We start from the raw sequence: 25875 nt of genomic DNA, 5'->3' as shown, positions 1-25875 counted from the left end.
ACAAATAATTTTTCTAGTTCACTAGTTCTAGAAGTTCAGTAGTTTTGGGCAGTGTTAAGTATCACTCGAAATTGACAGCTTTAAGGGAAGAATACATACATTATCGGTACAGCAATGTATGAAAACCAGAACCAGTATGGAAATAAGATAAATGATAAAAAAATATATACATGCTTGTTACTTAGATGTGTACGGTTTAAACCACAGTTTATTTAAAATTGATCTGCTTTTAGAATTTGTATGTAGGAAATATATCACTCATTTAATTCTATCCGTTATTATTCTATAGATGCTAACTTAGTTCTCGCATTCCTAAAGTGGAGGGTTTAGGGTTAGCTCACTTGTGTTTGGCACCACAGTGGTGCCTATATTCACCAGCTGTCGCAGCACCCACTACCTCAATCAACAAAATAGCAGCCATCATTGGCTGTGACTTGTTATGCCAGTCATTGCAATTTTGTCAAAATGCAGTGCTTTACTCTGGAGCTAATCTGACAGAAGGAAGCAGAGTTTCCAAGCAATAATCTCTGTTTAGTGCAAATGAAAATGCATATTTTATGGATTGAACAAGCAAATTGTTTTATGTTAATCATTGGTGAGACAATCTACTGAAAAATGCTTTGGACCTTTGTTGGTCACACCCTGACCCTTTCAAGTATAACCTTTTGCCTGGCTTCTGTGATTACACTCCGCCCTTCAGATGTAGTTTAATGCACATGATAGCTCACTTTCCAATTTAAATAAAAAAATGTTCTTCCTTACAAATGCATAGAGTGAGGTCATCAGAATCCGCTTGTATGCGTTTTCCTCTCCATCCAGCATGGCTTGCAGGAGGTGCATTCAGCTGGTCAGCGCATTCAGCGCGCACATACTTTCTACTCACCACCAGCCATTTGCGGAACTGGCTCACTTGACTGCTTCCAACAACCAACACTGGTAATAGAATTGCACAACAGGGGGAAGCCTACTGCAGCTTCTCCTAAAAGTACATTCTTAATTTTTTCTTCTTTCTTCAAGCTAAATAATGCGTATAAATATGCATTCTTTGTTGGTGGGGCAGCACAGGGCGGCGGGCTGCCGCTTTAAAACAGCAACGTACCAGATTAAGCTACAGTAATGCACAGCCAAGGAGGCTTTCCCAGGAGGAAAAACAACAGATACAAAGCAACATTCCATTCAACTAACCAATGGACGGGACCATCATCGGCCGTGGTCTCTGTGGCACTGCACTGCCGTGAGGGAACCTGCGCGATGGAGGATCTCCTCTGTTCATCCGAGCCAGTGTGGCATGATTACCTAAAAGCTGAGCACAGGAAAACACAATGAGAGAAAACCATGTGTTCATACTATTTAAAGTTAGGCCTAATGACGTACAGCACAAGCTCTAAAGGCAACTAAACGTTGCTTTTAACTGAAAGGTTAGCTGAAAGAGAATGTGTTGCTTCAATACAATGGACAGGAATATCTCTTATAATACTATATAAAAATATGAAATGCCAGAGAAAACCTAATACAAAAAATGGCAGCCTCTAGTATAGGAACTTCTAGATAACATGTTCTTGCTGTTGACAGTCCTGTAGAGTTTCACTGATGGCCAAGTAGCAATTTATACCACTGAACATGATGTAGAACATGTTACTTCTCAATGAAAAGTTCTGCATGAGATCATCTTGCCACTATTAATAGTGCCCAAAAGAGCGTACTCTATTGTATAGCACTGTACAGAAGGGGCACGCTGAGCACAAGTTTCTATTGTTGGGAACCGAAGAGCACATGGTTTGCGATTCAATGACCGGTCTTAGCAGGAAAGGTTAACATCTTAACATGTAGAGTTTGAAAGAAAAACGTGAAGGGGGGATATGATAGAAACATTTAAATACATAAAGGGAGTCAACATGATAAAGGAAGACAGTTTATTTAAAAGGGGAAAAGCTACCACAACAATATTGTCACAGAATGACCTGTCATACAAGGCCCCAAGGTAGTCAGAGATGGCTCCAGCCTGGCTGCTAAACAAAGATTGCACGGGCAGGAACTCCACTGTGTAAACTAATCCCATTAACAGGATTGCTGCCAGGGGGAGATTCAGTAGCTAAAGGGGATTAAAGGTTGGGTTGTCTACATGTACCTGTTTATCAATGTTAATTTATGTTAATGAAGTTCTGTGGATATATGAGTCTATGTTTTATAACAATAAACTGTTCATTCCTGCTGTACTCAATTCAAGGTAGTTGTGTCTACTTATTGGGTACACATAGCAGGGTTCCAAGGTGCGCATGCTGACTGGTGCTGGAAGTGATTCCGGGGACAACAGGAGGATACATGTGGGAGATCTCTGGGAGTTACTACAGCTCTCTTGGTGAACCCGTTAAAAATATGATATAGTCTTAAATTAGAGGGCCAAAGGTTTAAAAGTAATATCAGGAAATATTACTTTACGGAGGTAGAGGTTAATACAGTAAAGGAGTTTACGCATGCGTGGGATAGGCATAAGGCAATCCTAAAAGTATTTCTTAAGCAATTCAATGGGGGGTCTGTAGAAAAACCACACATGTTACATTTTAGATTATTTTTTCTAGCTCAGATAGAGGTCTAGAAATCTGTAGACAGATCTAAACTCATTCAGCCATAAAAGGTAAAACACACGACAGCATTAACTACTTTATATAATTTATTACATTCAATTATATAGATGTAATTTACAAACATTTAATTACTACTCACATATGTATGCAAAACGGTCATTAGATAAATATGATGATAACATGTTAGATTTGAAATGTGTATAAAAAGGTTTTATTTGTCTTTTTACGGCTAGTTCAATTGTTCCGATGACTTTGATCTGAATTGGTCTGTAGAATTGCTTTGATCTGCTTAGGCAAGTGGTGATAGTTATAGTGTTCACTGCGGTGAAATCATGTACATGATTAGTGTGTATAACTTGGCGAAACCACCGCCATTAGAGTTAATGGTAAATTAAAGGGGAGCTTGCACAACCCTGACCATTTTGTAGTATCTAATGCTTCATATTACACCCTTTTTAAATTGTTAATTTTACTGACTTTCTCTTTCAGGTAAGTTTTCTATTCTACTAGGCCCACAACACTAAGGTACCCTACAACACAACTATAAAATAACATCAGTGGGATTTCCCCTGCAAGTGTAAGCCTTTACTTGTCTTACATATTCATACACAAACTGACCATACCTGGAAACTTTCAGGGTTTGACCATGAGTCTCCCCAATTTCAGGGACTTGGAGATGACTCCTTCCTTTTCTATACTGCTGTGATCATATATACGGCTCCCAATCCCAATGCTACCAGTATGTTATGGTTGATAGCCTCGCTTGAATGCAGGTAACTAAGTATAGTTAAGTGTATCTTTAAATAATGACAAGACAGTTGAGAAGGGTTATGAGAGCCACTTGGTTAACACATTTGGTGAGTAAATACATAAAATCTTCACAATGGGCTATTAAAGGGTTAGTTTTCAAGAGTCTTGAAAAGTTCCCAAGTATGAGAGTGACTCTGTGAGTAGAAAGGAAAAAAAAAACATTTCCAAAACAGTTGTGTCAGCAAATACCTTCAACGAAACATTTGAGCAAAAGTGATGTTGCATTTTCTGCCAAGAGTTGTAGTCACTACATCTGGGGCTTGAACGCATCTCACCAACTACTAGAACAACACGTGAACACACATGATGTATAGTTAATTGGTGAGATGTCTGGGAAGTCTACCCACATTCAGAAGGCATAGTGATGTTAGAGAATTGAGAGCTTCCATCTGAACTCATGGGTTTTGTGAATGCACCTAAAACAGAAGTACTACAATTATTCAATTAATTCAAGTGGACCTCTTACCAGATAACTAGATTAGTTTGGAATTGGCAGAAACTAGAGGTGCATGGGGCGAAGGACCTGCTTGCCCCGCTTTAGGCAATCTTAACCTAAGCGATTTTACTTCTGTAGGAAAAACTCTGCAGATCTGCTAAGTAGCACCACTTTGGTGACAGCTCATCCTATCCAGTGGGTTAAAACACAGATGTGGAATTAGTTTGTTTAATCCAGAATAAAGCTGCAAGTGGGAATGCTGGTGCACACACTGTGACACATACACAGACATTGCTTGCATCACTGATAACCCTTAAAAAAATCTTCAGGCATTTAAAAATACAAAGAACTACTAGTCCAATTTAAATTAAAGGTGCAATTTCATTTAGACAAAACATTAACTGTATGTTCTAGTACGCAAAGCCAATAAAAACGTAGCATCTCTGTCATTAATTATTTCCCCTGAAATCGTATCTTAACCCCTTAAGGACAATGGGCGGTCCCTAAACCCATTGAAAACAATCCATTTTGAGCCCGTACATGTACGGGCTTTGTCATTAAGGGGTTAAAAAAACAAAAACCCCACAAACGTTTAATCAGATTTTTCAGTTTTCTTCATTTCTGCTTTGTCACATGGCAATTAAGTATTCCTTCTAAAATTCTGAGGGAGGCAAAATTTCCTATGAGCAAGATTTTTTCTTAGAAACATTTTTTCTAGTACTGTTGAATTGTCCAACATAACATTAAGAAAAATGGAACAGCACGTTTAAGGTTCCCAGCATATGCGTGGTTGCTTTTCATGATTTCAGTACAAAAGACAAAGAAATCATAGGGTTTGTATAGGAAAACACGATATCATTAAACCTGATTAATTCAGGAACAATAACATTACGAAAAAAAAAAACCTTAAGAACTCTTCCTTCAGCTAACCCTCAATTAAAAATTAGTTTCAGTTGTCCTTTAAGAAAGAAAGGAAAATAAGGGTTTGCATTTACATATATAAATATATATATATATTTCTTTCAAATAAATGCACAAACATAAAGGCCGCTACTTCTTGCAACTACAAGCAAATGAAGAGGATTCAGCACGGTACGAAGCCCGTGAAGCACTGGCAACTGATATGCAAAAGCATGATAAATTAGAGGTAATTAGCAAAGATATCCCAGATGGGAGCCCATAAATAAATAACAAAAAATAAACAAATAAAAGTAAGAGAAGGAATAAAAAGAAAAGACTGATTTGGCAAGCAGATGGCAGAAGGGATTTTCATTAAACACACCAGAGAGTTTTCTGTTTCTCTATGAGTTGGCCTCAGAACTGCTTCCCTACAGTCTTTCTGCTGCAAATGTATATTCCGGCTTGTGCAGATTCTGTTATTTAAATCCCCAACACACGGTTTCTCTTCATTCTTCTCGTAATTAGAACTGTTCTCTACAAGGTCTAAGCTTACATCCCCAAAATCCTCCTCCACAATGCTTTGCCTCGTTAGAGTTTTCCTGCGGGTCAGCATCTGCTTGGGGTCTCTTGAACATGTATGGTTTAGATGTGGCTCACATGCTGTACTTCTTGAATCTGGGCAGTAGTTTTTCTTGAGGTGGTATCGGGCTTCTTCTTCTTCACTTCCACAGTCTAAGCCACTGTCTGGACTTCTCGAGAGAGATCCATATTTGCTCCCTTCAGAGACTGAGTCATCCGAGTATGGAGGGGCAGTTCCATTGTGTTTACATTTAGTAATGTGCCATGGACTTTGATGTCTGCCATCTTGGCTATTAGCCCTTGGCATTTTACTAGACCTAGTTCTGGCTTTACAAGCCATCCCTAAGGAACCACCCTTATGCAAGAGATCAGAATGCTCTCCGCCTTCCTCTTCTGCAACTTCGGGAATACTGAATAGTGTTTTACTGTGTTGATGTTGAGGGGAATAATCCATCTGCTCCTTTAAAGCAGAGTCTTTGGCGCTGGACATAGAGCACTCCACAAGAACACACACAATATAAAAAATACAATGGACCGAAACAAAAAGAGAGTTGAAGAAAAGGTAATAAAAATATGTAGAAAGGTAAGAGGAAGAGAAAGAAAAAAAATAAAGACAGGGTTAGTTTTTGAGGCAATGGAAAACATAAGGCATGCATGTTTACTCTTTGAAGGAAAGGTTCATGCTCTGAATGGGAATCTGTGAAAATAAAGACATGATTAGGTGTCCGGCTGGTGTAAGAGAGAACATAAGATCAGTACAAACAATGAGAGCTCGGCATATAGATGCCATAGTAAAAGGTCCATGCAGGGATAGATGCTGCACACAGACAGCCATACTGACAGCAATATTATGGGTGCTTCATAGTTCTCAGGGGGCTCACTGGCTAGCAATACATATAAAACCATGCTCATTTAATACGCTGGATAAAATCCATTAAGCAGGGATAGGTTATCACTGGCACCGATAAAAAGTTTTGTATTTAGTTAAATGTCCCAGTCAATATACTATGGAGCATTCTGCTTGGATCGAAGAATTATGCACACATCACTAACAAATTTCGGTTGAGCAACCAAGTTAAATTCAATAGGGACCTTTAACTGCACTTAGATGTGCTTAACACCAAGTGAAAAAACTCAAGACAACTCGCCAGCATGAACCCGACGAGCTGAGCTTGATCTGGTGTACAGTACAGCAGCTTTAAAATCATGAAGCAAAAGTCCAAGCAAGTCGGGAACTTAGACTGCCTCATATAAAATGTTCACCTCGGCATTATTACAGGAGCTAATTAATGCTTCTGAAAAAAAAACATTCATTGTATTTCTTCCCCCACACATATCCTTGTAAATACAGGGACATAGAAAAAAAACAAGCGATGGGGTAAAAATTGGAAACAAGTTTAGGACATACAGTGTGCTTTGTCCATTTTGCTAAATACCATCGTTTGGACAGGATTTTAGCGGTTGAGGATCAGGCATACTAACCATACTTTACCTACATAGTTTAATCCCATACCACAGGCCAAAGGAGAGGCTCATCGGCCATGATTAGCCCACTTACCATCCAAAACAAGGCACCTTGGGGAAGGCCCTGAACACCCACAAACCAGTAAGTTGAGCACCAAACAGCTTAAAGGAGAGTCCTGATATCAACAACAAACCCTAAAACTTGCTACAAATATAAAATGCTATAACTTTTGGAAATTGGTTATTATGTTTTACTTAAATGAGAAATTCATACAGGGCACTGATAATCTGTGCACCCTACTCTTAATTAATGGCAAACTCTAAAAGTTAAATGCATTTTGAATTAAGGATTTGCTAATAAAGGGACTGACAGTATATAAAATCATTGAAAGTTACCACTTTGAAGAACAAGGTACATTGGCTGGAACCAAACATCAGTGATCATACACCATATTTTGGTTTTGCACCTACCACGTATTGGAAAATGAAAACCTTTTATTACGTTGTTTAAAACTTTAAAACTCAGTGTAGTTTTGCATCCTTGTCAAAGAACAGCACTTCAAAACCTATTTAAGCAGGCACATAGTTACAAACTGAAAAACAATAACAAAAAGAAATGGCCTCAGCGCTCCATATTTCTGAGAACATGGGGTACCTTATGCAGTCTCAACTAAACGTTCACCACAAATGCGTTGGTATTTGTTACTGCATTAAAGTCCATTAAAAGAGGGCATTTTGTAAATCTTCTAAAGGTAGAACACGCTTTCACACCCGGTACTTATCCTTATTCTATTTGCCTTTGAAAGTTGGCAAAGGTTTCCTGTGATATAATTGCCAAATAATCTTGTTACAGATTATTAACTCAAATGGATTTTTACTAATTTATTCAAGCAAACAAGTGGATAATCACCAACCATTTTTTTTATATGGTTAAGTTCTAAAGACCTTGCTCATCATTACTCCTCTTACCTTGAGGGCGTTGTGAGAAGAGATGCTCACACGTCTCCTGCCTCCATCTTCTAGTTGCATCTCTGAGTATAATTCCTCCTCATCTTCCTCCAATATGTCTGATAAGTCAGAGCCTCTACTACTCTCTGTGTGATATTCATCCCCTGGGCAATAGTGTGGCTTAAGAAGGAAAAATAAATAAATAAATGTAAAAAAAACCAAAAAAAAACCAAAAAAAAAACGAAGGAGAGCATTAGAGCATATATATAATGCTTTAATTTTTCCAGGGAACAGTATGATTACATTAAAGACTTCCTCTGTTATGGCAAGATATTCCAGCTCCACACACACATTGGTAAAACTTAAATCTGGGAAGCTGACATTCAAAGCAGCCATTAAATTATACAAAGTTTATTTTGGTATCACACTCGTCCAGTGATATTTAATGGTTAAAAGGGTTTTCCTCCATTTATTCTCTAAGATATGCAGATACAGATATATATATGCATATTTAAGTAGAAAAGCATTATTATAATATACAACATTATTGCTGGCCATGATAAATGCTAACCTGAAGAGGCATAAAAAGTCCACAAAACTAGGTATACAAGACCCAAACCTAGTCCAAAAAGCAATGCCGTGTTAAAAAGGCATTTCAGTGTCTGGGTTCTCTATATCTTAAAGTTTGTGAAATGTATTCATTAGAGTGGATGGTTTATTTTCCAGACATACTTATCAAAACCCACATATTAAATTATACACATATATTTATATGAATACAATACATGTACACATGTTGGAAAATTAATGAAGAATTGTGGTTTCATCCATGGAACAAAATGATCAATATGATCAAAGTTATAATTATGAGATGACTAATTACTAGTTGGAAATCCTTACAAATGTTACATATTCTTAATTTAACATTTATTAGTTCCATAAGGTTCCACCAATTATGATGCATCTTTCTCCCTGGTTGCTTTTAGGCTGAATAAATGTTTTAATAAGCAGATGAAGAGGGGCGGATGTTTATTTCATTACATCTCAATTAAGAGACTATTTGTGGCTCTCCAGTTTTTGCTGACTCTACTGCTTCTTACAACCTGGAACAGTTAGTACAAATTTCACTTTTATTAGTGAAAGCCACTGGGGGGAGCCAATCCCTGTTAACCTCTAAACGTGGAGTGAAGTTTGAGAAAATGTAGCATCATTTTCGAGAAAACAATCACCATATTACATTTGTGGTCCTTGAGGACTAGAAGTGCCATAGGTCTCTGTTGACTAGATCCCTTTATTTGTACCAGAACCATATATTCCTAAACTCCACCAGCCTTGATTCTGTTTCTTTATAGCAACCTTCTGATTGAAAGTGGACCAATCACACAGATAAAATACTTACCTGTTTCCCAAGTTCAGAGCCCTTCAGAAATTCATCAACAGAAGCACCTTTCCTTTTCATTCGGGGAGAGTCATATCCATCCTCCTCCTCCTCCTCGTCTGAGTTAGCATAGTGCATTGAGTTGCTTCTTTCGCTGAACAAACTTCTCTTTTCATTCTAATAGATCAGAGTCAGGAAAGCTTGATGATTTCAAATAGCTGGGCAAATATTCTTAATATTAAAGATGACATGATGTGCACAGGAATACTAAACATATTTTAGCATTATTTTAAACACCCTTAAACATGTTATAACTAAATAAAAAGTCTAAATATTTGTCATGGAATTTTTACTCCAAATTCATACATTACCCTGTTACTTTCTGCAACTCTTTGAGCAGCTTCTCTTGCCATAGCTTTGGCCATCGTGTTAGAAATAGGTGTGCCCTGTGGCTGTGGAAGTATCCTTTGGGGAGAGGGAGACCTCCTAGCATGAGTGGGGCTGTGGAAATTTGATGTTGGAGGCTCCAGTGTATGTCCATGGACTGGAGGTACATTGTGAGTTTCTTCCCAAGACTCATCCACTTTCCTGTGTGGGCATACATGCTCTTCTTTGGTATCTGACACTCCAGCACTTGCTAATGGCTTACATTTGGGCATAGTCCTTGGGTGGTGTTGTGTAGGAGGCACCAGTAACTCAGGTGGAATAACAGCAGTGCAAGAGTCATCAGATTCTCCTTGTGCTGAAAGGGTTCTCACTGTAACTTCCCTGGCATCCAGATTGAGGATTCTCAGGAGGTCCACAACAATATTCTCCGCCGCAGGAAATATTACTTCAGCAACCTGCGCTTATACGTAAAATAAAAAAACCTAAGAAATGACCCATGACACATTTCTAATAATAAAAAATAACATCTGCTACATATATATCTGTGAAAGCTATGTAGACATATTTTGTTTTTTCAAACAATGTACAGCAGTGAAACACCAAGATACATAGCTGAAAGCTTATACAACAATCTAAAGAAATACATTTCAGAGGACCAAAGTCCATAGGGTGAGTCATAAGGTCACAAAAGCTTTCAGGACTTCAGATGTCCCCCAAAGAACCTTGAAAACCTTGTGACTTTACACATTACTTTAGAATGCTGCATTAAAACTAATTGTATTTCTTTGCAAGCTGCTAAAGAGAAATCATACATAAGAATAACACAGTTGCTTTCTTACTAATCTCATAGACTCAAGTAATTGGGAAATGACATTACAAAAGCAAACTGAGCTTCTAAACACACAAGGAATCACTTCAACAACAAAAAACGCAAGGAAACACTACAAATTCAAAAACCATCAAATGTCTAACATCCCTAACAAAACAGTCAGAAAAGTCATAGCAAAATCAATATCTCATTTTGCTAAAATTTGGTTATAAAACCTCTGGCCTCTGTCACCTACCTTTTGACCTCTTGCGTACACACAAAAGCCAGTGACATTTGCCCCATTGGAGGTTCCAGTTGGTGACAGCACTGGTGCTTTCCAGGTAACTAGCAGGGTAACAGGTGTTGGGCCAGGGTGCACGGAAACATTGTCAGGTGGTATGGGGGGTCCTGAAATACAAATAAATACTCTGTTTAAAAATCTTCCATATAAGTTCTATGGTAATCAATGTACATCACTATAACAATTAATCTCCTATTATGTACTGTCACAGCTTTAAGCAAAACTACGGCTTTTCACCAAAACTACCCATAACTTGTGAGTTTTGTTTTGTAATGACTGGGATAGCTCTATAGATATTTAGGTTAACAGTTTTCCTCATAGTAGCTGAGCTCTGAGGCAGGAACTGGCACAGCAAGCATTATACAGTGACAAGAAAGTAAGCTAACCCTTTGGAATCACCAGCATTTATGTATAAATTCATCTTAAAATATAATATGATCTTCATCTATGATAGTGATGAACAAATGAACAAACACAATCTATTTTAACTAATAACACACAAATTGCTATTGTTCATATTAAAGAGATCCACATTCAGTGTGGGTTGGAAAACGTATGTGAATCCCTAAGCTAATCACTTCAACAAAAGCTAATTGGCGTTAGGAGTTGGAAAACCTGGAGACCAACAATCAAGACTTATTGATTTGCATTAAGCTTGAAAGGGTTACAAAGTAATCTCAAAGAGTTTACATATTCATCAGTCCACAGTTGGACAAAACATTTATAAATAAATATGATTTAGTACTGTGGCTACTCTTTCTAGAAGTGGGCGCCCAGCAAAGATGACTCCAAGGACACAATGCACAATGATCAATGAGGTAAAAAAAGAACCCTATCGTAACAGCTAAAGGCTTGAAGGAATCCTTGGATCTGATTAGCATCTCTGTTTATGCGTTTACCATATGCAAAACAATGAACAGGCACGGCAGGACACCACAGTGGAAGCCACTGCTCTCCAAGTTAACACTGCAGTTCACTTGATGTTTGACAAAGAGCTCCTTGGCCCCTCCACAATGCTACTGGGAAAATATTTTGTGGGCTGTCAATGTTTAATGGGTGTGTTTAATAAAGACATAAAGGTTATCATTGTTTGTGCGTTATTGGCTTTGTTTATTGTGTTTTTCTATGCATGCGACTTAAAGTAGATCACATTTTATGAACAAAAAATGCAGAAAAAAGGTAATTCCAAAGGGTTTACTTTCTTGCCACAGTATTAACAAATTCCTGTCCTGAAGCCGCATCCCCTGCTCTTACAAAGAGTCTCTGAAACAATCTGCAAAATAATCAGGAACTTTACAATAGACGGTAGATAACTTACAACCACAAAAGGGAAGCTGTGATAACCGCCACCATGGTATACATGTCATTTGTATTAATAATACATACATATTGCTAATGTTAATCTGCAAAAACCACTGCTTATTTAGTTTAGTACTTTAAAATGTAGACTCTGGGGAAAATCTCCAGATTCTTCAGTTTCACATCTTATTTCTTGCCCAGAAAAAAAAGTATGTCATTATTTAAGGGGTTTGCTAATAACTCAATTAAACAAGTAGAGCAGCTGTGGATCTTTCCCAGAAAACAATTCAATGTAAAAAACCGTCCAAGAAAAGAATCAATTATAATGACTAGAAATGTTGCCAGATAATCAGACTCCCCCAGACTTGGAACGCTCACAAACCATTTCTATTATATCATTCGGTATGAAGGAAAAGTCTAGACAGGAACCCTGCCAGATTAACAAGTATAATAACGTTCTATACAATATAATGGGATAACCACACAGCAACTGAAGGGTCTGTATGGTGACTTCCACTGGATGTCAGAAAAACTCTATGGTAAGGGGAATTGGCAAAAATAAACATAAAATCTTAATAAGCCTTTCATACATTATAAACCAGGCACAACCTTGCTATTACCAATTGTCACTTAGCTGGTTGGAACATAATGTATGCAGACAGCCATATTCTAAGGAAACGTGGTGTTGGTTTTGTACCTGTCTAGATTATGACAATTAAAATTGGTATTGAATTAGGGCATTTACATATATTTCAGTAATATGTAAACCATGTAGTAAGAAACATTGTGAAGAACAGTATATATAGGGTCACCTGTGCATATGAATAATTGGCATATACCTTGATGTCCTTCCTGAGCTAAGCCAAGGTAAATAATAGAATAAGGTAATACAAACATTGACTGAATTGAACCACACAATTAATAAAGAGAATTGGGGATTTTGTGTACAAAGAACAATCCAGTTAAATGGGAAAATTTGGGGGGGAAATGTTAAGGGTACACAAGTCCATATAAGTCTCCAGTCGAACGAGCAGAAAACAAGCATATTTGTGTGTACACATTGTAGTGGATCCAGGTATTGTTCTGATTATTTGCCCAATATGGATAAATGAAATTAGGGATGTCTTGTTAGGTTTTTTTTTTTACAAAAATAACTGTATTTGTTCTTATACTGAAGGAAAAATGAAATAATTAACAATTCATAGATTAGAAAATAACATTAACCTGATGGTAGGGTAGTAAACTCTGCATAGGCTTCTTTCCTCTCTCTCTGCTCCAGAGGAAGCTGCCATGGCATCTGGTGGGGCTTTGCAAGGAGCTTTATCTTGTATGTCGTGTTGGGCTTCAAGTTGAAAAACTGGTACTTGTACCTTGCAGCCTTCACAATGTCAAATTCCTCTTCATTGAGGAATATGACATGGCTGTAATTGCTGTTGCTGGGGAGCCAACTGAGTTCAGCAGATATCTGAGTAATATTGTCTACTTTCAGATGAGAAGGTGCCACAATGACATCTTTCCCAACCAACAAAGTACATTGTAGCTCATCAGAGTTTCCCCGGTCTGTAACAGTCTGGATCGAAATGCGATATGTAACCGTGGCAAGATCCAGTTTCTCAATGAGGCTTTTCGTTCTGCTTCCAAAACTCAGTGTCGCACGGACCTCTTTTCCCACCAACACATTATAGCTGTGGATAGTACCCCAGCCTGGTGGCACTAGAGGTGGCTCCCAGCCCACAATAACACTTTTGGCGAGTTGTTTGATAAGGGTTATTTTCCGAGGATAAGGCACAATGTCTTCTCCAATCTCATCAATGTTAACATCAATGGTCCCTGTGCCATTGTTTAGCATGCTGGACTCTATGTGTATAGGTGGTGCACTCTCCAACTTGTGTTCCCCTTGAAGAAGCGGTGCAGAATGGTTAAGGAAATTCTCTTCCTGTTCACTGGCCAAGGTGCTGCTTGACACATGAAATTCATCATTTTGCACAAAATCCACAAAATTCGATGGGACTAGTCCTCTTTGCCCATCTAGCAGCTCTCCTGTACAGAAAACAATGTGGTTTTAGTTGTCACTAATACATAAAATGGGTAATATGATCTTGGGTATTGTAGCTAGCAAAATTTTTCATTTAAGTTCCATAAAATACCAAAATCACTTTACATTTATATTCAATAATATAAATACACGTTTGTGCCACTAGATATGTTTCTTAAATTTGAATTAATTATAATAATATTTAAAATAACCAAATGTCAGATAGGACTTGATTTATAGTTTACAGTAAATAAAAAAAAAACATTTTATCTGTAGAGAATACAGTTTTTTAAATTTATACACAGTTATTGCTTAATTTACATTAGAAATGAACTGTTTTCCTAACATATGATTTGTGCTGCAGACTGAGAGGCCAAAACCTTGCTATAAAGAGAAAACTAAGTTTAAATCTAATTTCCCTCGGCATCAACACATAGCAGTAGGTACAAAATTTTACTTCTGAAATGTAAAGCCTTGTTAGGCAAATTAATTTGGCTTTCATGTCAAGGTTTTCTTGTCCTACTCTTTAGATGCAGATCAAGATCAGGTGGAGTCCTGGAGAAGACTGAAATAAGCAGTCCCCCTCCAGAATGAATTTTTATATATCCATCATACAAGACAGCGTAAAAATAAATCTTTACATATGTCATGGCCATGGAGGTAGATTTACGGCTCCTGTCTTGTGTTGCTACACTGATATACATAGACGGATACATAAAGGCATAATGCACAGAGTTATGCTTAATAGACAAAAACACACGCATTCATACAGAGATATCGCCATACCTAGGAACTCTCTTGGTTTCACCAAGTAAAGCTCTGCTCTTCTTCAGGGGCAGTGCAGGAGCAGTATTTAGCCACAATTCTGTTCCCACTGCCATGCAATCCGATGCTATCTAGGGATAGCCTCACCCGTAGCACAGAAGCTAACCCCTCACTAAACCACACGCCGAAGAGAGAGGGGTACAGGTAACCTGACCTGGGAATTTCCCAGGCCTGCATATCCTATATCAATGCACACACATGCATAAGAGATCTCTACACAGTAACTCTGAGCATTGCCGTTTTATGCAAGCACACAGGCATGCAGCAATACACTCTGACTGTCCTATGTGACTACAAAAGTTGCTTCTTACTGGTGGATTCTGCCATATGGCAGGAAGTAAGACGCTTACTCCGCTATCAATAAAGTATATTGTTTTTGTGGAAAAAGTTGTAATTGGTTTTCTTTCCTTTTTGGAGGACAATGCATGGTTGTCTGAAAATGATTAGTATAGACAGTACTCGCCCTCTTTTTGAAATGACATAAGTATAAATACCTTCATAGAAGCCGTCCTCGTCCATATCTCCATACACATAGAGGTATTTTCCCGCCACCAGGGGAAGTTCTGCCTCAGGGTTTTCATTTGGTCCATCATAGGGATTATAACTAAACAAAATGAACAGGAAAAGGGTTTATGAGCTATCAAACTATTTAAACATTTTCAAATGAATTCAGATTTTAATTGCTAAAATTAATGTTGCTATCTTAATGGTGCCTTAATATTCCTTAACTCCCACTACCACCTCTGTGCCCTTCAAAAAAAAAATGCATAAATGTGCTGTATTTTGTATCTGTATATTAGGTAAATTGAATTTAACAATCATTATCCCACCAGGTTTACACATAAGCAATCTGATACATGTTGTGGATGGAACTAGCTTTATGGAACATCAATGCTCAATAGAGAAAGTGTGTGTGTGTGTCGTGCAAATGGGACAAAAACGATTCGGACAAATTTTCCATTTTGTTTTTGGCCCATTCGGTTTCAGGCAAGAAATTTTGTTCCCTGTCCATTTGGTTCACCCAAAAATTAGGATGAAGATAGAAGATAGCAGGTCGAGCATAGAAGAGAATAAAGCATAGAAGGGATAAGAAGATGCGGAAGCAGAAGCAGAGCGGTCAGCAGAGAAGCTTTTTGCTTTGTTTTTGTCCGATTCACGGGTGATTTGGCCTCATTTTCGAGGCTCCATACGAATCACAGACTTTACCAAGATTCGGTAAATCCGCAAATCGTACGAATCTGAATGCACAAGTCTGGCATGTCCACCTTTGCCTTCAAAGCAGGATCAATTCTTCTAGGAACACTTTAACACAGTTTTTTTTAAGGAACTCAGCAGGTAGGTTGTTCCAAACTTCTTGGAAAACAAACCAAAGTTCTTTTGTGGATTTAGACAGCCTCAGTTGCCTCTTTCTCTTCATGTAATCCCAGACAGACGGATGATGTTGAGATCTGGGCTCTGTGGGGGCTATACCATCACATCCACAACTTCTTGTTCTTCTTTACGCTGAAGATATTCACAGCCAATGTCTCCCATACGGTATTGCATGATGGATGAGTATCTATCTGTACTTCTCAGCATTGAGGATATCATTAATTCTCACCAAATCCCCAACTATTTGCAGAAATGTAGCCAAAAACTTACAAGGAACCTCCAACAAGGTCCCACTGTGTTCTACTCTTATTTAATGATATCTGATCATCTGAGATGTGGCTTCTCTGGAAAATAATAGCTGAAATCTCTTCTTAATAGAGAATACCTTTACCTCCTAACCATAAGCCTACAATATCCCTGACTTTGTGCAAGTTGAACTAGAAGGATCGATGCTGTGTTGAAGGCAAAGGTTGGTCACACTATATATTGATTCGATTTAGCTTTTTCCTGTTTTCACTCACTTTGCATTTTGCCAAATGATAAAATTAAACTATTAACATGCCTATTTTTGAAAGCATTCTTACTTTACAGCATTTCTTCACACCTGCCTAAAACATATGTACAGGAAAAGTAGGATAACTTATCTGAGCAGCACCAAGTATATTTTTATGGACTATTAGGTCACAGGGTTGTCATGCAATATTTAAAAGCTAAGCTATTACTATTATTCATAATTTGATGGGGAAGCAAGTTGCTAACTAGTACGGTGCGGTTAAACATAAACGGGTTGCAAAATGCAGCAGGGATTTCTTAGTTTCATAATGTTATTCATACTGCTACAATTATCTATACATCCTATTTTTGTTGGAACACAAATGTTCTGATTTCCTGTATTCCATTTTGTAGCATGGGAGAATATTATAAGGTTACATTATAAAGTTTATATCTTAAAACAAGGAAAGGCCATACATTCCAATTTATTTGCTGAATGCTTCTCTAAGATCTGGTTTTTTATTTTTGAAAAAAAATGATTATTTTACCTGTACCGTGCAATACAAAGGTGGACTTTCCCAGAGTATCTTTGCTTTGAGGTATTAGTATTCTGTTCATTATCCATCTGAAACAGAAAACACAGCAGCTGTAAACATGTAAAACTTATTTAATATCAGATCGGTGAATTACATCAACATTGTTACTTTAAGGCCAGTGGCCAGGTAGGTGGGAGGTGGTAAAAGGCATTTGTCCAGTGTACCCAATAGCCAGTCTGTGCCTGGGTTATGTTTTTTAGCTTTTTTTTTCTCAACTGGATCCTTGACTGTCATGGAATGTCTTTTTAACCATATTCTGTAGTTCTGCATGCAAGTAAGCCCTACCGAACTTACATCGGACTCAAACCTGTGCCTTGGGCTAGTAGACCGTGACCTTGAGAGGAAAGTAGGTTTGACACACAACTGCTCTGGCTTGTCCCCTGTGATCTGAAGTGGGCGAATAAACTCAGAAATCACTGACCGGCTACCAGATGCACTTTCATGCCCTGTGCGAAAACAAAATTCCAACTTGATTAAAAAGGAGGCAGGAAGAGCCAAAAAACACACTGTAAAGCGTGTATAACAGAGTATCAAACAGTGACTCTAAAATAAAGATCCATTGGCTTTTATCTGTTTTTTAGCACAATTATTAAAAGCTTGTCAAACTACCCTAATACATTTTTGGTGAGTGGCAGGGGAGAGCCTAGGGTTAGTGGTGCCCAGGTGCAGTATTTCTTCAAAGTCACCCCATCCATTACTAAAAAATCAAACCCATGCACATACTTTCACACAAACACACCTAAAACTATACGCATCCACTATCTTCTTCCATCCTCTCCCTCACATTACTAACCCTAGGCACACCCCTGATGCTCTAACACGATACGCTGACATACACTGTGTGTGCCCCAATCTTTGAATTCTATGCCAATATTAAATAAGGGAATTGGGGACTTGGTTACTACATGGCAACAGCTGCATTGAGTAGCGTTGTATAGCTGCAAAAAAACACTAAAGCACCAAATGCCTCAGGTAGGCTTAACTAGCACTTTGCACCAAGGGAATAGGATGAAAAGTATAACGTCTTGTACTTATATTTTGTAAATTAAAACTATAACAGTATAATTGTGCTGCTGCCAATTTAGATTTTGGTCCACTGTACACTAAAGTAGCCAGTGTCCCTGTAACTCGTTACCAAATCCATACATACCAGTAGTGAATCTGTGTGTAAAACAAAGTTGGGAAATATGATCCATAATTACAGCCATTTATGTCAACCATAATACTCTGTGACTGATGTATGCTAGGGATTTCATTCAATTCTTGCATCATCTTTTTAACACCAGACCTCAAGTATATTGGCATAATGTATAAATCAATATAAAAAACACTGTGTAACTAAATCCAAATTAACACCATGTAGACAAGTAGATACCTTCTTTGGTATCTTCCCTAGCTACTAAATTGCTACTGCACCGTCAGAGATGAGATCAGCTTTTTGTATGATGTAGTGTGGTGTTGTACTCTGGTTACTTCCCAGCACAATAGTAAGAGTGATTTGTATTGTGACATGCATAAATGATCTTGATGTCTTACAGGTTTACTCTGTAATAGGATTCCCTCAGCATGAGTAAAATCATGTATGTGAAAGTCAAAGAAAGTGATGGCAAACTGGGCTACTCAATATAATCTAATGAGTGATGCACTATAATGTGTTTTTTAACGATGCTCCTTAAATAATATAGTGGTATAAAAAGTGATTCTGGAGCAAAGTTTAAAGGTAGTTTTATTTTGATATCAACCAAATGGAATATTCTATTGGTTGATAGGATAATGAAACCAATTTTGACCATCTATAGTAAATATTCTGGATTACCAGGTTTGGAGTCATGGTGTCCCATTTTGCATTCATTTATTATACAATGACCCAGTTTTCATAACATTATAATGGTACAATAATTACAATTATTGAAGTATAATGTATAATAACGACATATACTGTATTTGCTTGATTATAAGACGTTTTTTCAGAGCAAATGCTCTGAAAAATAATTATTGTCTTATATCCGAGGTCATCTTATAATCAGACCTCAAATATAGGTCTGACTACAAGACTAAGATCCAGATCCCCCGCAGCGCTGCAAGGGACCTGGATCCTCGTCTCTGGCAGCCGTCTGTGCGATGCGCATACTAGTGGCATACTAGGGAGGCAGAGTGGCATATAGGGGGTATAAGGCATTTCTGGGGGGCAGATGTGCATAACTGGGGGCAAGTTGGCAAACAAAAGGAAATAAAAACTAAAATTGTATAATTTTTATTAAATATGAAAAAATGTGAATTAATGTTGTGAATTAATGATTTTTACACATGAATTAATATTTACTAGTAAAAGTTTTTTCCTAAATTAATCACATTTTGGGGGTCGTCTTATAATCAAGCAAATACGGTATTTCACATGATGTAAAGCTGAGGCTGTTTTATTTCACAGAACAAACAACTTGCTACACAGATGAATCCCAATAACTTGTTGTGGCTATCTAGTGATAATATATATGCAACCTATTTACACACAAATGTACAGAATACATAGAAAAAACACTGAATGACTAACTTCTACAAATCGATATGCCATGCAGTCATGAACAGATTAAGCTCAGATTGTTAAGAAGTTACACAACATCCTGTAGAGTGACTGATTAGAGCTGATCATAGATTCTATAACTCTAACAGGACCCATGTGCATCTCCAGGCAATAGACTGAGCTGTGTAATGACCTGAATTTAGCTGTCTTCCTGGATTACCTTCAAATGTATTTTAAATGGGAGCAAAAGTTTGCTGCAGAAAGACATTCAAAGTGTGATTAGGAAGTGCCTTTCTTTTAAGAGGAAATATAAAACATAAAAGTGCAAATTAATCATCAGACAACTATCATTCCTTTTAAACCTTGTGTAGGTTTAGAGTATAGGATTGCTCACTGGTAACACATGAGAAGTCTTCTGCATGCTGATGGGCATACATCAACCTCTAGCTGGTTAGCAGAGAAATACACAAATGCAACAAGTGTGTTCCTAAAAGTGTGACCCTGCTGAGAATCAATACTGTAAAATCGATAAAATACAACAGAACCCATTGATTCTTAAGAGAGAATGGGGGCCACACAGTGTAAAGAGTCTTCTAGTAGAACATCAATGTTCTAGGTTAACAAGATTCACTGTGAACAATAAAATAATGACATGGATCCTCTAGCAGGTAGAGTGCATTATTAATTTGTTAATATCAATATCACAGAGCCCCATGACCAGATGAAACCATGTTTGGAGTCTACTCTACTGAAAACCAATCTTTGGAACCACTGAACAAGTTATCCTCCAGCTTACTGCAGAATTTTAATGTCACATTTTTAGGACAGAATGTGCCCCCACTCACCTTTCCCAATGGAGGTGGCTATTCCATTCATTAACTGGGTGAGAGTTTTATTGGGGGAACCTGGGACATCAAAAGAACCAATTGTGTTGCCACTCAACAAGTCAATCTTGCCAGCTTGCTGACGGAATTTTTCCAACTCTCGGGAGAGGAGATTAAACTGCTCACTCTGTGTCCGACATTTCTCTTCCAACTCCCGAACTTTGGCCTACAAAAATGTACATTTGGTTTTAACTAAATCAATTATATTCTCCATACACTCCTAAACTTGTACATAAAATCTGTGTCAATGCCACACATGCAATGTTTCCTCTGCTTGCTAAAAATGTCAGTCAGAAAGGAAAAATCCAGAATACTTTAAATTGTAAAGTTAGAAAAACCAGTAAATACATGCTCAATGTTATCCTTGTAATTCTAACTACCATAAAATAATTCATGAGGATCAATTACAGGAACGTTCCCTTCCCACATGCTTTAATGAGTTGTTATGCTGCCCTCCTACTTCTATGTGCATAGTATTTTAAAATGTACTAATGGGTAGCACAGGTCCCACAACAATATATTGATGTAAAATGAAATTCGCAAATGTGTCAGGTTGCCATAGATAATGGATAATTTCAAATAAAATACACTTATGCCAATATGGACATGTCTGAGATACAAGATATGTCATGTAACTCCTTACTCATGGTTACATGGGTACCCTCATCTGCATATGCCTGCTGCTTTAGATATGCATTTGGAAGCCACATGTGGCCAACAACTGCTGCAAATACTGGAATAAAAAATGGTACTGTCAGCAAAACTGTGTTTGAAAAAACAGGTTGGTTGTTTTAACATTTCATTGACTAGTTGTGGCCAGCAGGTAAACTACAGCTCATATGAGGTTTCCAGCAATAACCATGAAGCCATAGCCCCAACCATAGTATTGATCTAGTTCAGAGCTGCACAACTCCAGTCCTAAAGGGCCGCAAACCACATTTTTGGATATCCCAGCTGGAGCACAGGTATCTCAATGAAAGATTAGTGTTAAAAAGTAACAGGCGAGAACATGCAGAATTCCTGGCCTATTTGCAGGTTCCAGGACTGGAGCTTGCACCCATGGTCTAGTTTATAAACCACCATAGCCTGGCAGTTACTAGTTGAATGCCCCTAACAGATTATGAGATATATTCACTAAACTGGAGAGCTGAACACTTCACCGCACTTATTTTCCTGTATATTATAAAGGGCCAATGCCAATGAGCTTCTCCTGTGAGAAAGTTAGCCTTGCCACAATCATAGTTAATGCAGGGAGATTAATTGGACTCTTTACAAAAAGTTACTCAGAGTTCAAAAGCTTATTAATTTTACATCTTCCTCTACAATATGTTGGCCCAATAAAAGGTTTTAACTTCAACTAAAGACTCAATTTTCTCTTGGGATAATACTGACGCATCTTTTGTCTTAGGGAGAATAATTGAAAGTAATTGAATTGCTTTATCTCAGGGTTAGCTCAGCTGTTACATGAGAATCTCACAGGTGTTGGCCCTTCATAATGGATAATATTCAACTATATGCCAAATTCAAGATTTACTGAACATATATCTAAATGAAACCAATAATGACGTGGTTTTAAGGTTGTCTGCAATGACCATAACAATTTATTTTGCATTGGATTAAAAAAAAAGACTAAATACATTCAGGAAAAAATAAATAAACACTATTACATTGTAAGACATATTATTTTACAAAACTACAGATTCTAAAATCTACAGCAAAAAAACACACTGACGTGGAAAACTCTAGCTAGTGGTAATATTGTTGAATTCAGGTTGCCATATCAATTACATGTGGAGCGACATGAGTTTCGGGGACACATGCCTAATAATATTTCATATATGGTTTATAATTTCCAGAAGGAAGCTGATGATCACTCACTGCAAAACTTGTGAGCTTCTAGATCATATGCTAAAAAAAGATTCACAGTGTTTTGTTAAAAATCCAAAATTATGACAGAACCTCAGAAATACTGCAAATGCGTCTTTTGTTACTGGTGTTAAAAGAAAGTTCACCATATTCTGGATGCTCTTAGGCCTGGGTGAACTGTTAAAAAAAGACATAGTTCAATCCCACACTATGTGTCAAACAAGCAGGAACAGGTATTAAAATGCACCTGTAAAATCTTAATGGTGCAATAAAAGCTAATCATTTTTACGTAGATACTTCTGGCTTTACTCTAATTGGTAGTCAGGCAGTGCTGGCAAGGGTAGGTAGAGGGCCGATTGCCTTTCGGTGCGACCAGATTTTAATGTTAGATCCCAGAACGTGAAGATTTAGCTTTTCAGGATAGGTTGATGCACATGGAATGTCTGCAAAATACCTTATGGGCCTCTATATTACTGGGTGGGCCATGTTTCTGGTCATGCTTTGATTAGTGCCATGTACTGGGCTATTTAAAGGCTTAATATCGTTAACTGAGACAGCTATTGTTTCCACAGATTAAAACAGTTGACACTGGGTCATCAGAGTGGTTAAGGAACCAGATTTGTTTGACTTAATGGGAGTGCAAGGACAAAGCATTATGCTGTCCAACTATCTGATGTATTAATTACGGGTTTATGTGACACTGTTAAATGTAGCCAATGCTATCCACACAGCGCCCTGTGCACTTGGGGTACCCTGTTTTTGTTTGTACTTATTTGAAACGGTTTTTATACTAAACTCCAAAAGTGGGCTGCTGATGAGTGCAAATATCTATACAGATGCATATAAATATTGGATGTTTGGTGTATCTGGCAGATAATCTGAATTCAAGCATAATATACATAGAATCATTCTTATTACACCAGGGTCTCAAATTGTTAGAAATGGCCTCTCAACTGCATAATCAACGTGAGGTACTCTAAGAGGTGATCGGCTGTTACAAAAGAGGGTGTAGTGCTTAGTTTATAATCCATCATATGGAATGACTCTTAGGGTTGATATCTAAGATTATGACAATGACTGATCTCACTGTAATAAACCAGCTATTTTCAAATTGGATGTGAGAACGAGTATCCACCCAAACATCTGCCTCTATGAGTCTACACACCTTTTTCACTTTTCACACAACTTGAGTCTTTCTTCTACTGCTATCAGCTCTTCCCTCTTGTCTACCCAATATTTTAACCCTACTTTACATATTCTCTGGAATTCCCTACTCTATTCTATTAAACCGCCTCTTACTTACTGTAAACGCTCACTAAAACCCGGAAAAGAAAAAGCGTGGCGGGTGAGCTTAATTATGCTTTGGCCAATTCATATAACCAAAACCTCTCATTTATATTATGTTTATATATTTGTTGCCAACTTTATTAGGGTAAGAAGCGCAGACAGTTTTTGTTTTTTGTATACATTGTACAGCCAATACACTGTTTCTTGCAGCATGCTTACACCTGTTTGGTAGGCCTCGTATTACACATTTGTATTAATTGAGCCTGTGACTAGCTTAGCGCACCGACATTTTTTCTTTTCCCTGTTTGCACATATTTGAGGTTGTTGGCTCCTCATCAGTCTGGTTGCAGCTTGCTGTCCAGGGGTAAATAGGGAGGAGGTTTAATTGCACCTCCCCCAACACATTAATAAGGTTTTGGTAGCAGTATAAACTGCTTTGTGTGCCCACTATGTAGGAGGTGAGAGTAGGTTCTCACCCTATTGAGAGTGTGCCTTGACGTGGCGGGTGAGCTTAATTATGCTTTGGCCAATTCATATAACCAAAACCTCTCATTTATATTATGTTTATATATTTGTTGCCAACTTTATTAGGGTAAGAAGCGCAGACAGTTTTTGTTTTTTGTATACATTGTACAGCCAATACACTGTTTCTTGCAGCATGCTTACACCTGTTTGGTAGGCCTCGTATTACACATTTGTATTAATTGAGCCTGTGACTAGCTTAGCGCATCGACATTTTTTCTTTTCCCTGTTTGCACATATTTGAGGTTGTTGGCTCCTCATCAGTCTGGTTGCAGCTTGCTGTCCAGGGGTAAATAGGGAGGAGGTTTAATTGCACCTCCCCCAACACATTAATAAGGTTTTGGTAGCAGTATAAACTGCTTTGTGTGCCCACTATGTAGGAGGTGAGAGTAGGTTCTCACCCTATTGAGAGTGTGCCTTGACGTGGCGGGTGAGCTTAATTATGCTTTGGCCAATTCATATAACCAAAACCTCTCATTTATATTATGTTTATATATTTGTTGCCAACTTTATTAGGGTAAGAAGCGCAGACAGTTTTTGTTTTTTGCTCACTAAAACCCACCTATTCAAAGAAGCATACTGCCTACCTGCATAATACCCTCAAGCTGCATCCCGAAGAAACCATCCATCATCCCCATACCCCTGACTTCTCCACATGACTCTCGCAACAAATCACCCTTGCCCAAGCAGTCCTTTTATCTCTTCCCCCCTCAACCTTCTAATAGATTGTAAAATGGCATGAGCTGGATTATGTCTTGATGTACGTTAGAGTCTTAAATAAAAATAATGTATATTGTAAGTTTTAATGTTATTGTTAATATTTACTGTGCCTATATTGTAATAGTGCTACTAATAATAATATAATGCAATATAAAATCCAGAACCTGTAAACAGGATTAAATTCAAGTAATAAATTCACCGGGTGCTTTCTAGCATAGGACAAATGGTGTCCAGAACTTTAATTGTAGACATCAACATAACTAAATAACTGATTCTTCTGTATCCTATAATACGCGCATCATATTTAATTTACACATGGATTTTGTGGATTGTACGGCAGCATTTTCTGGCTTGCTGTATGTGGTTGGTTTGCCAATCCAACACGTTCAGTGTTCCTGGTTTTAATGACACCAGCACATGATGATGGGTAAGTCGTACAGGCTTTGATGAGATAACTGTAAAATATTTCATAACCTTAATGCTATCAGGGCAAAATATGTTCATAATAAATTAATTTTCTGCCATCCAAGAAGCAGTTTGACGTTTGCTTCAACAAATCTATTTCTGCCTGTGACCAACTTGGACCCTGTGTATAGGAATAATTCTACAAAATGGAATATGTACAAGGTAACAGAAAGAAGCTTCATAAACACACATTTCAAATACCTGCATGCTGTCCAAAGTGGTCTGGGTGAAAGGCAAAGCAAAGTTTAGGACAAAACACAATAACAAAAGTAAATGAATAAAAACATTTATCAAACACAGTTTAATCTACATCAACTAATGTTTGAAAACTAAAAGAAAACATGCACAATTTAACCAGCTGGCACTATTTTAACACATGCAAGACACCGTGCAGTA

At 37.7% G+C, this 25875-nt stretch overlaps 1 protein-coding gene across 14 annotated transcripts in view; it reads right to left on the bottom strand.

Annotated features, from left to right (window-relative positions):
• Window positions 1–25875, bottom strand: part of RIMBP2 (RIMS binding protein 2) — a 163295-nt gene that overhangs the window by 17870 nt on the left and 119550 nt on the right. For 10 of the 14 annotated variants that reach the window (XR_008355077.1, XR_008355078.1, XM_053471600.1 and 7 more), the window contains 11 exons: window positions 25681–25701; window positions 20581–20785; window positions 17509–17660; window positions 17167–17243; window positions 15250–15359; window positions 13120–13935; window positions 10552–10703; window positions 9472–9942; window positions 9122–9277; window positions 7744–7902; window positions 1186–1303 (listed from right to left, as the gene is read on the bottom strand). Coding sequence is in view for 12 of the 14 variants with exons in the window: in XM_053471600.1 (XP_053327575.1) it covers window positions 1186–1303; window positions 7744–7902; window positions 9122–9277; window positions 9472–9942; window positions 10552–10703; window positions 13120–13935; window positions 15250–15359; window positions 17167–17243; window positions 17509–17660; window positions 20581–20785; window positions 25681–25701 (2437 nt within the window). In the remaining 2 variants the exon portion in view is untranslated. Of the gene's footprint in view, window positions 1–1185; window positions 1304–5113; window positions 5807–7743; window positions 7903–9121; window positions 9278–9471; window positions 9943–10551; window positions 10704–13119; window positions 13936–15249; window positions 15360–17166; window positions 17244–17508; window positions 17661–20580; window positions 20786–25680; window positions 25702–25875 lie in introns of all 14 variants that reach the window. The other 4 variants (XM_053471606.1, XM_053471647.1, XM_053471662.1 and 1 more) reach the window with 2 other exon arrangements.

Source organism: Spea bombifrons, chromosome 1 (assembly GCF_027358695.1).
Source record: "Spea bombifrons isolate aSpeBom1 chromosome 1, aSpeBom1.2.pri, whole genome shotgun sequence".
In the NCBI taxonomy this organism is placed as follows: domain Eukaryota; kingdom Metazoa; phylum Chordata; class Amphibia; order Anura; family Pelobatidae; genus Spea; species Spea bombifrons.
Note: the sequence above shows the minus strand (reverse complement) of the source record. Positions and strands in the feature narration are given on the sequence as shown.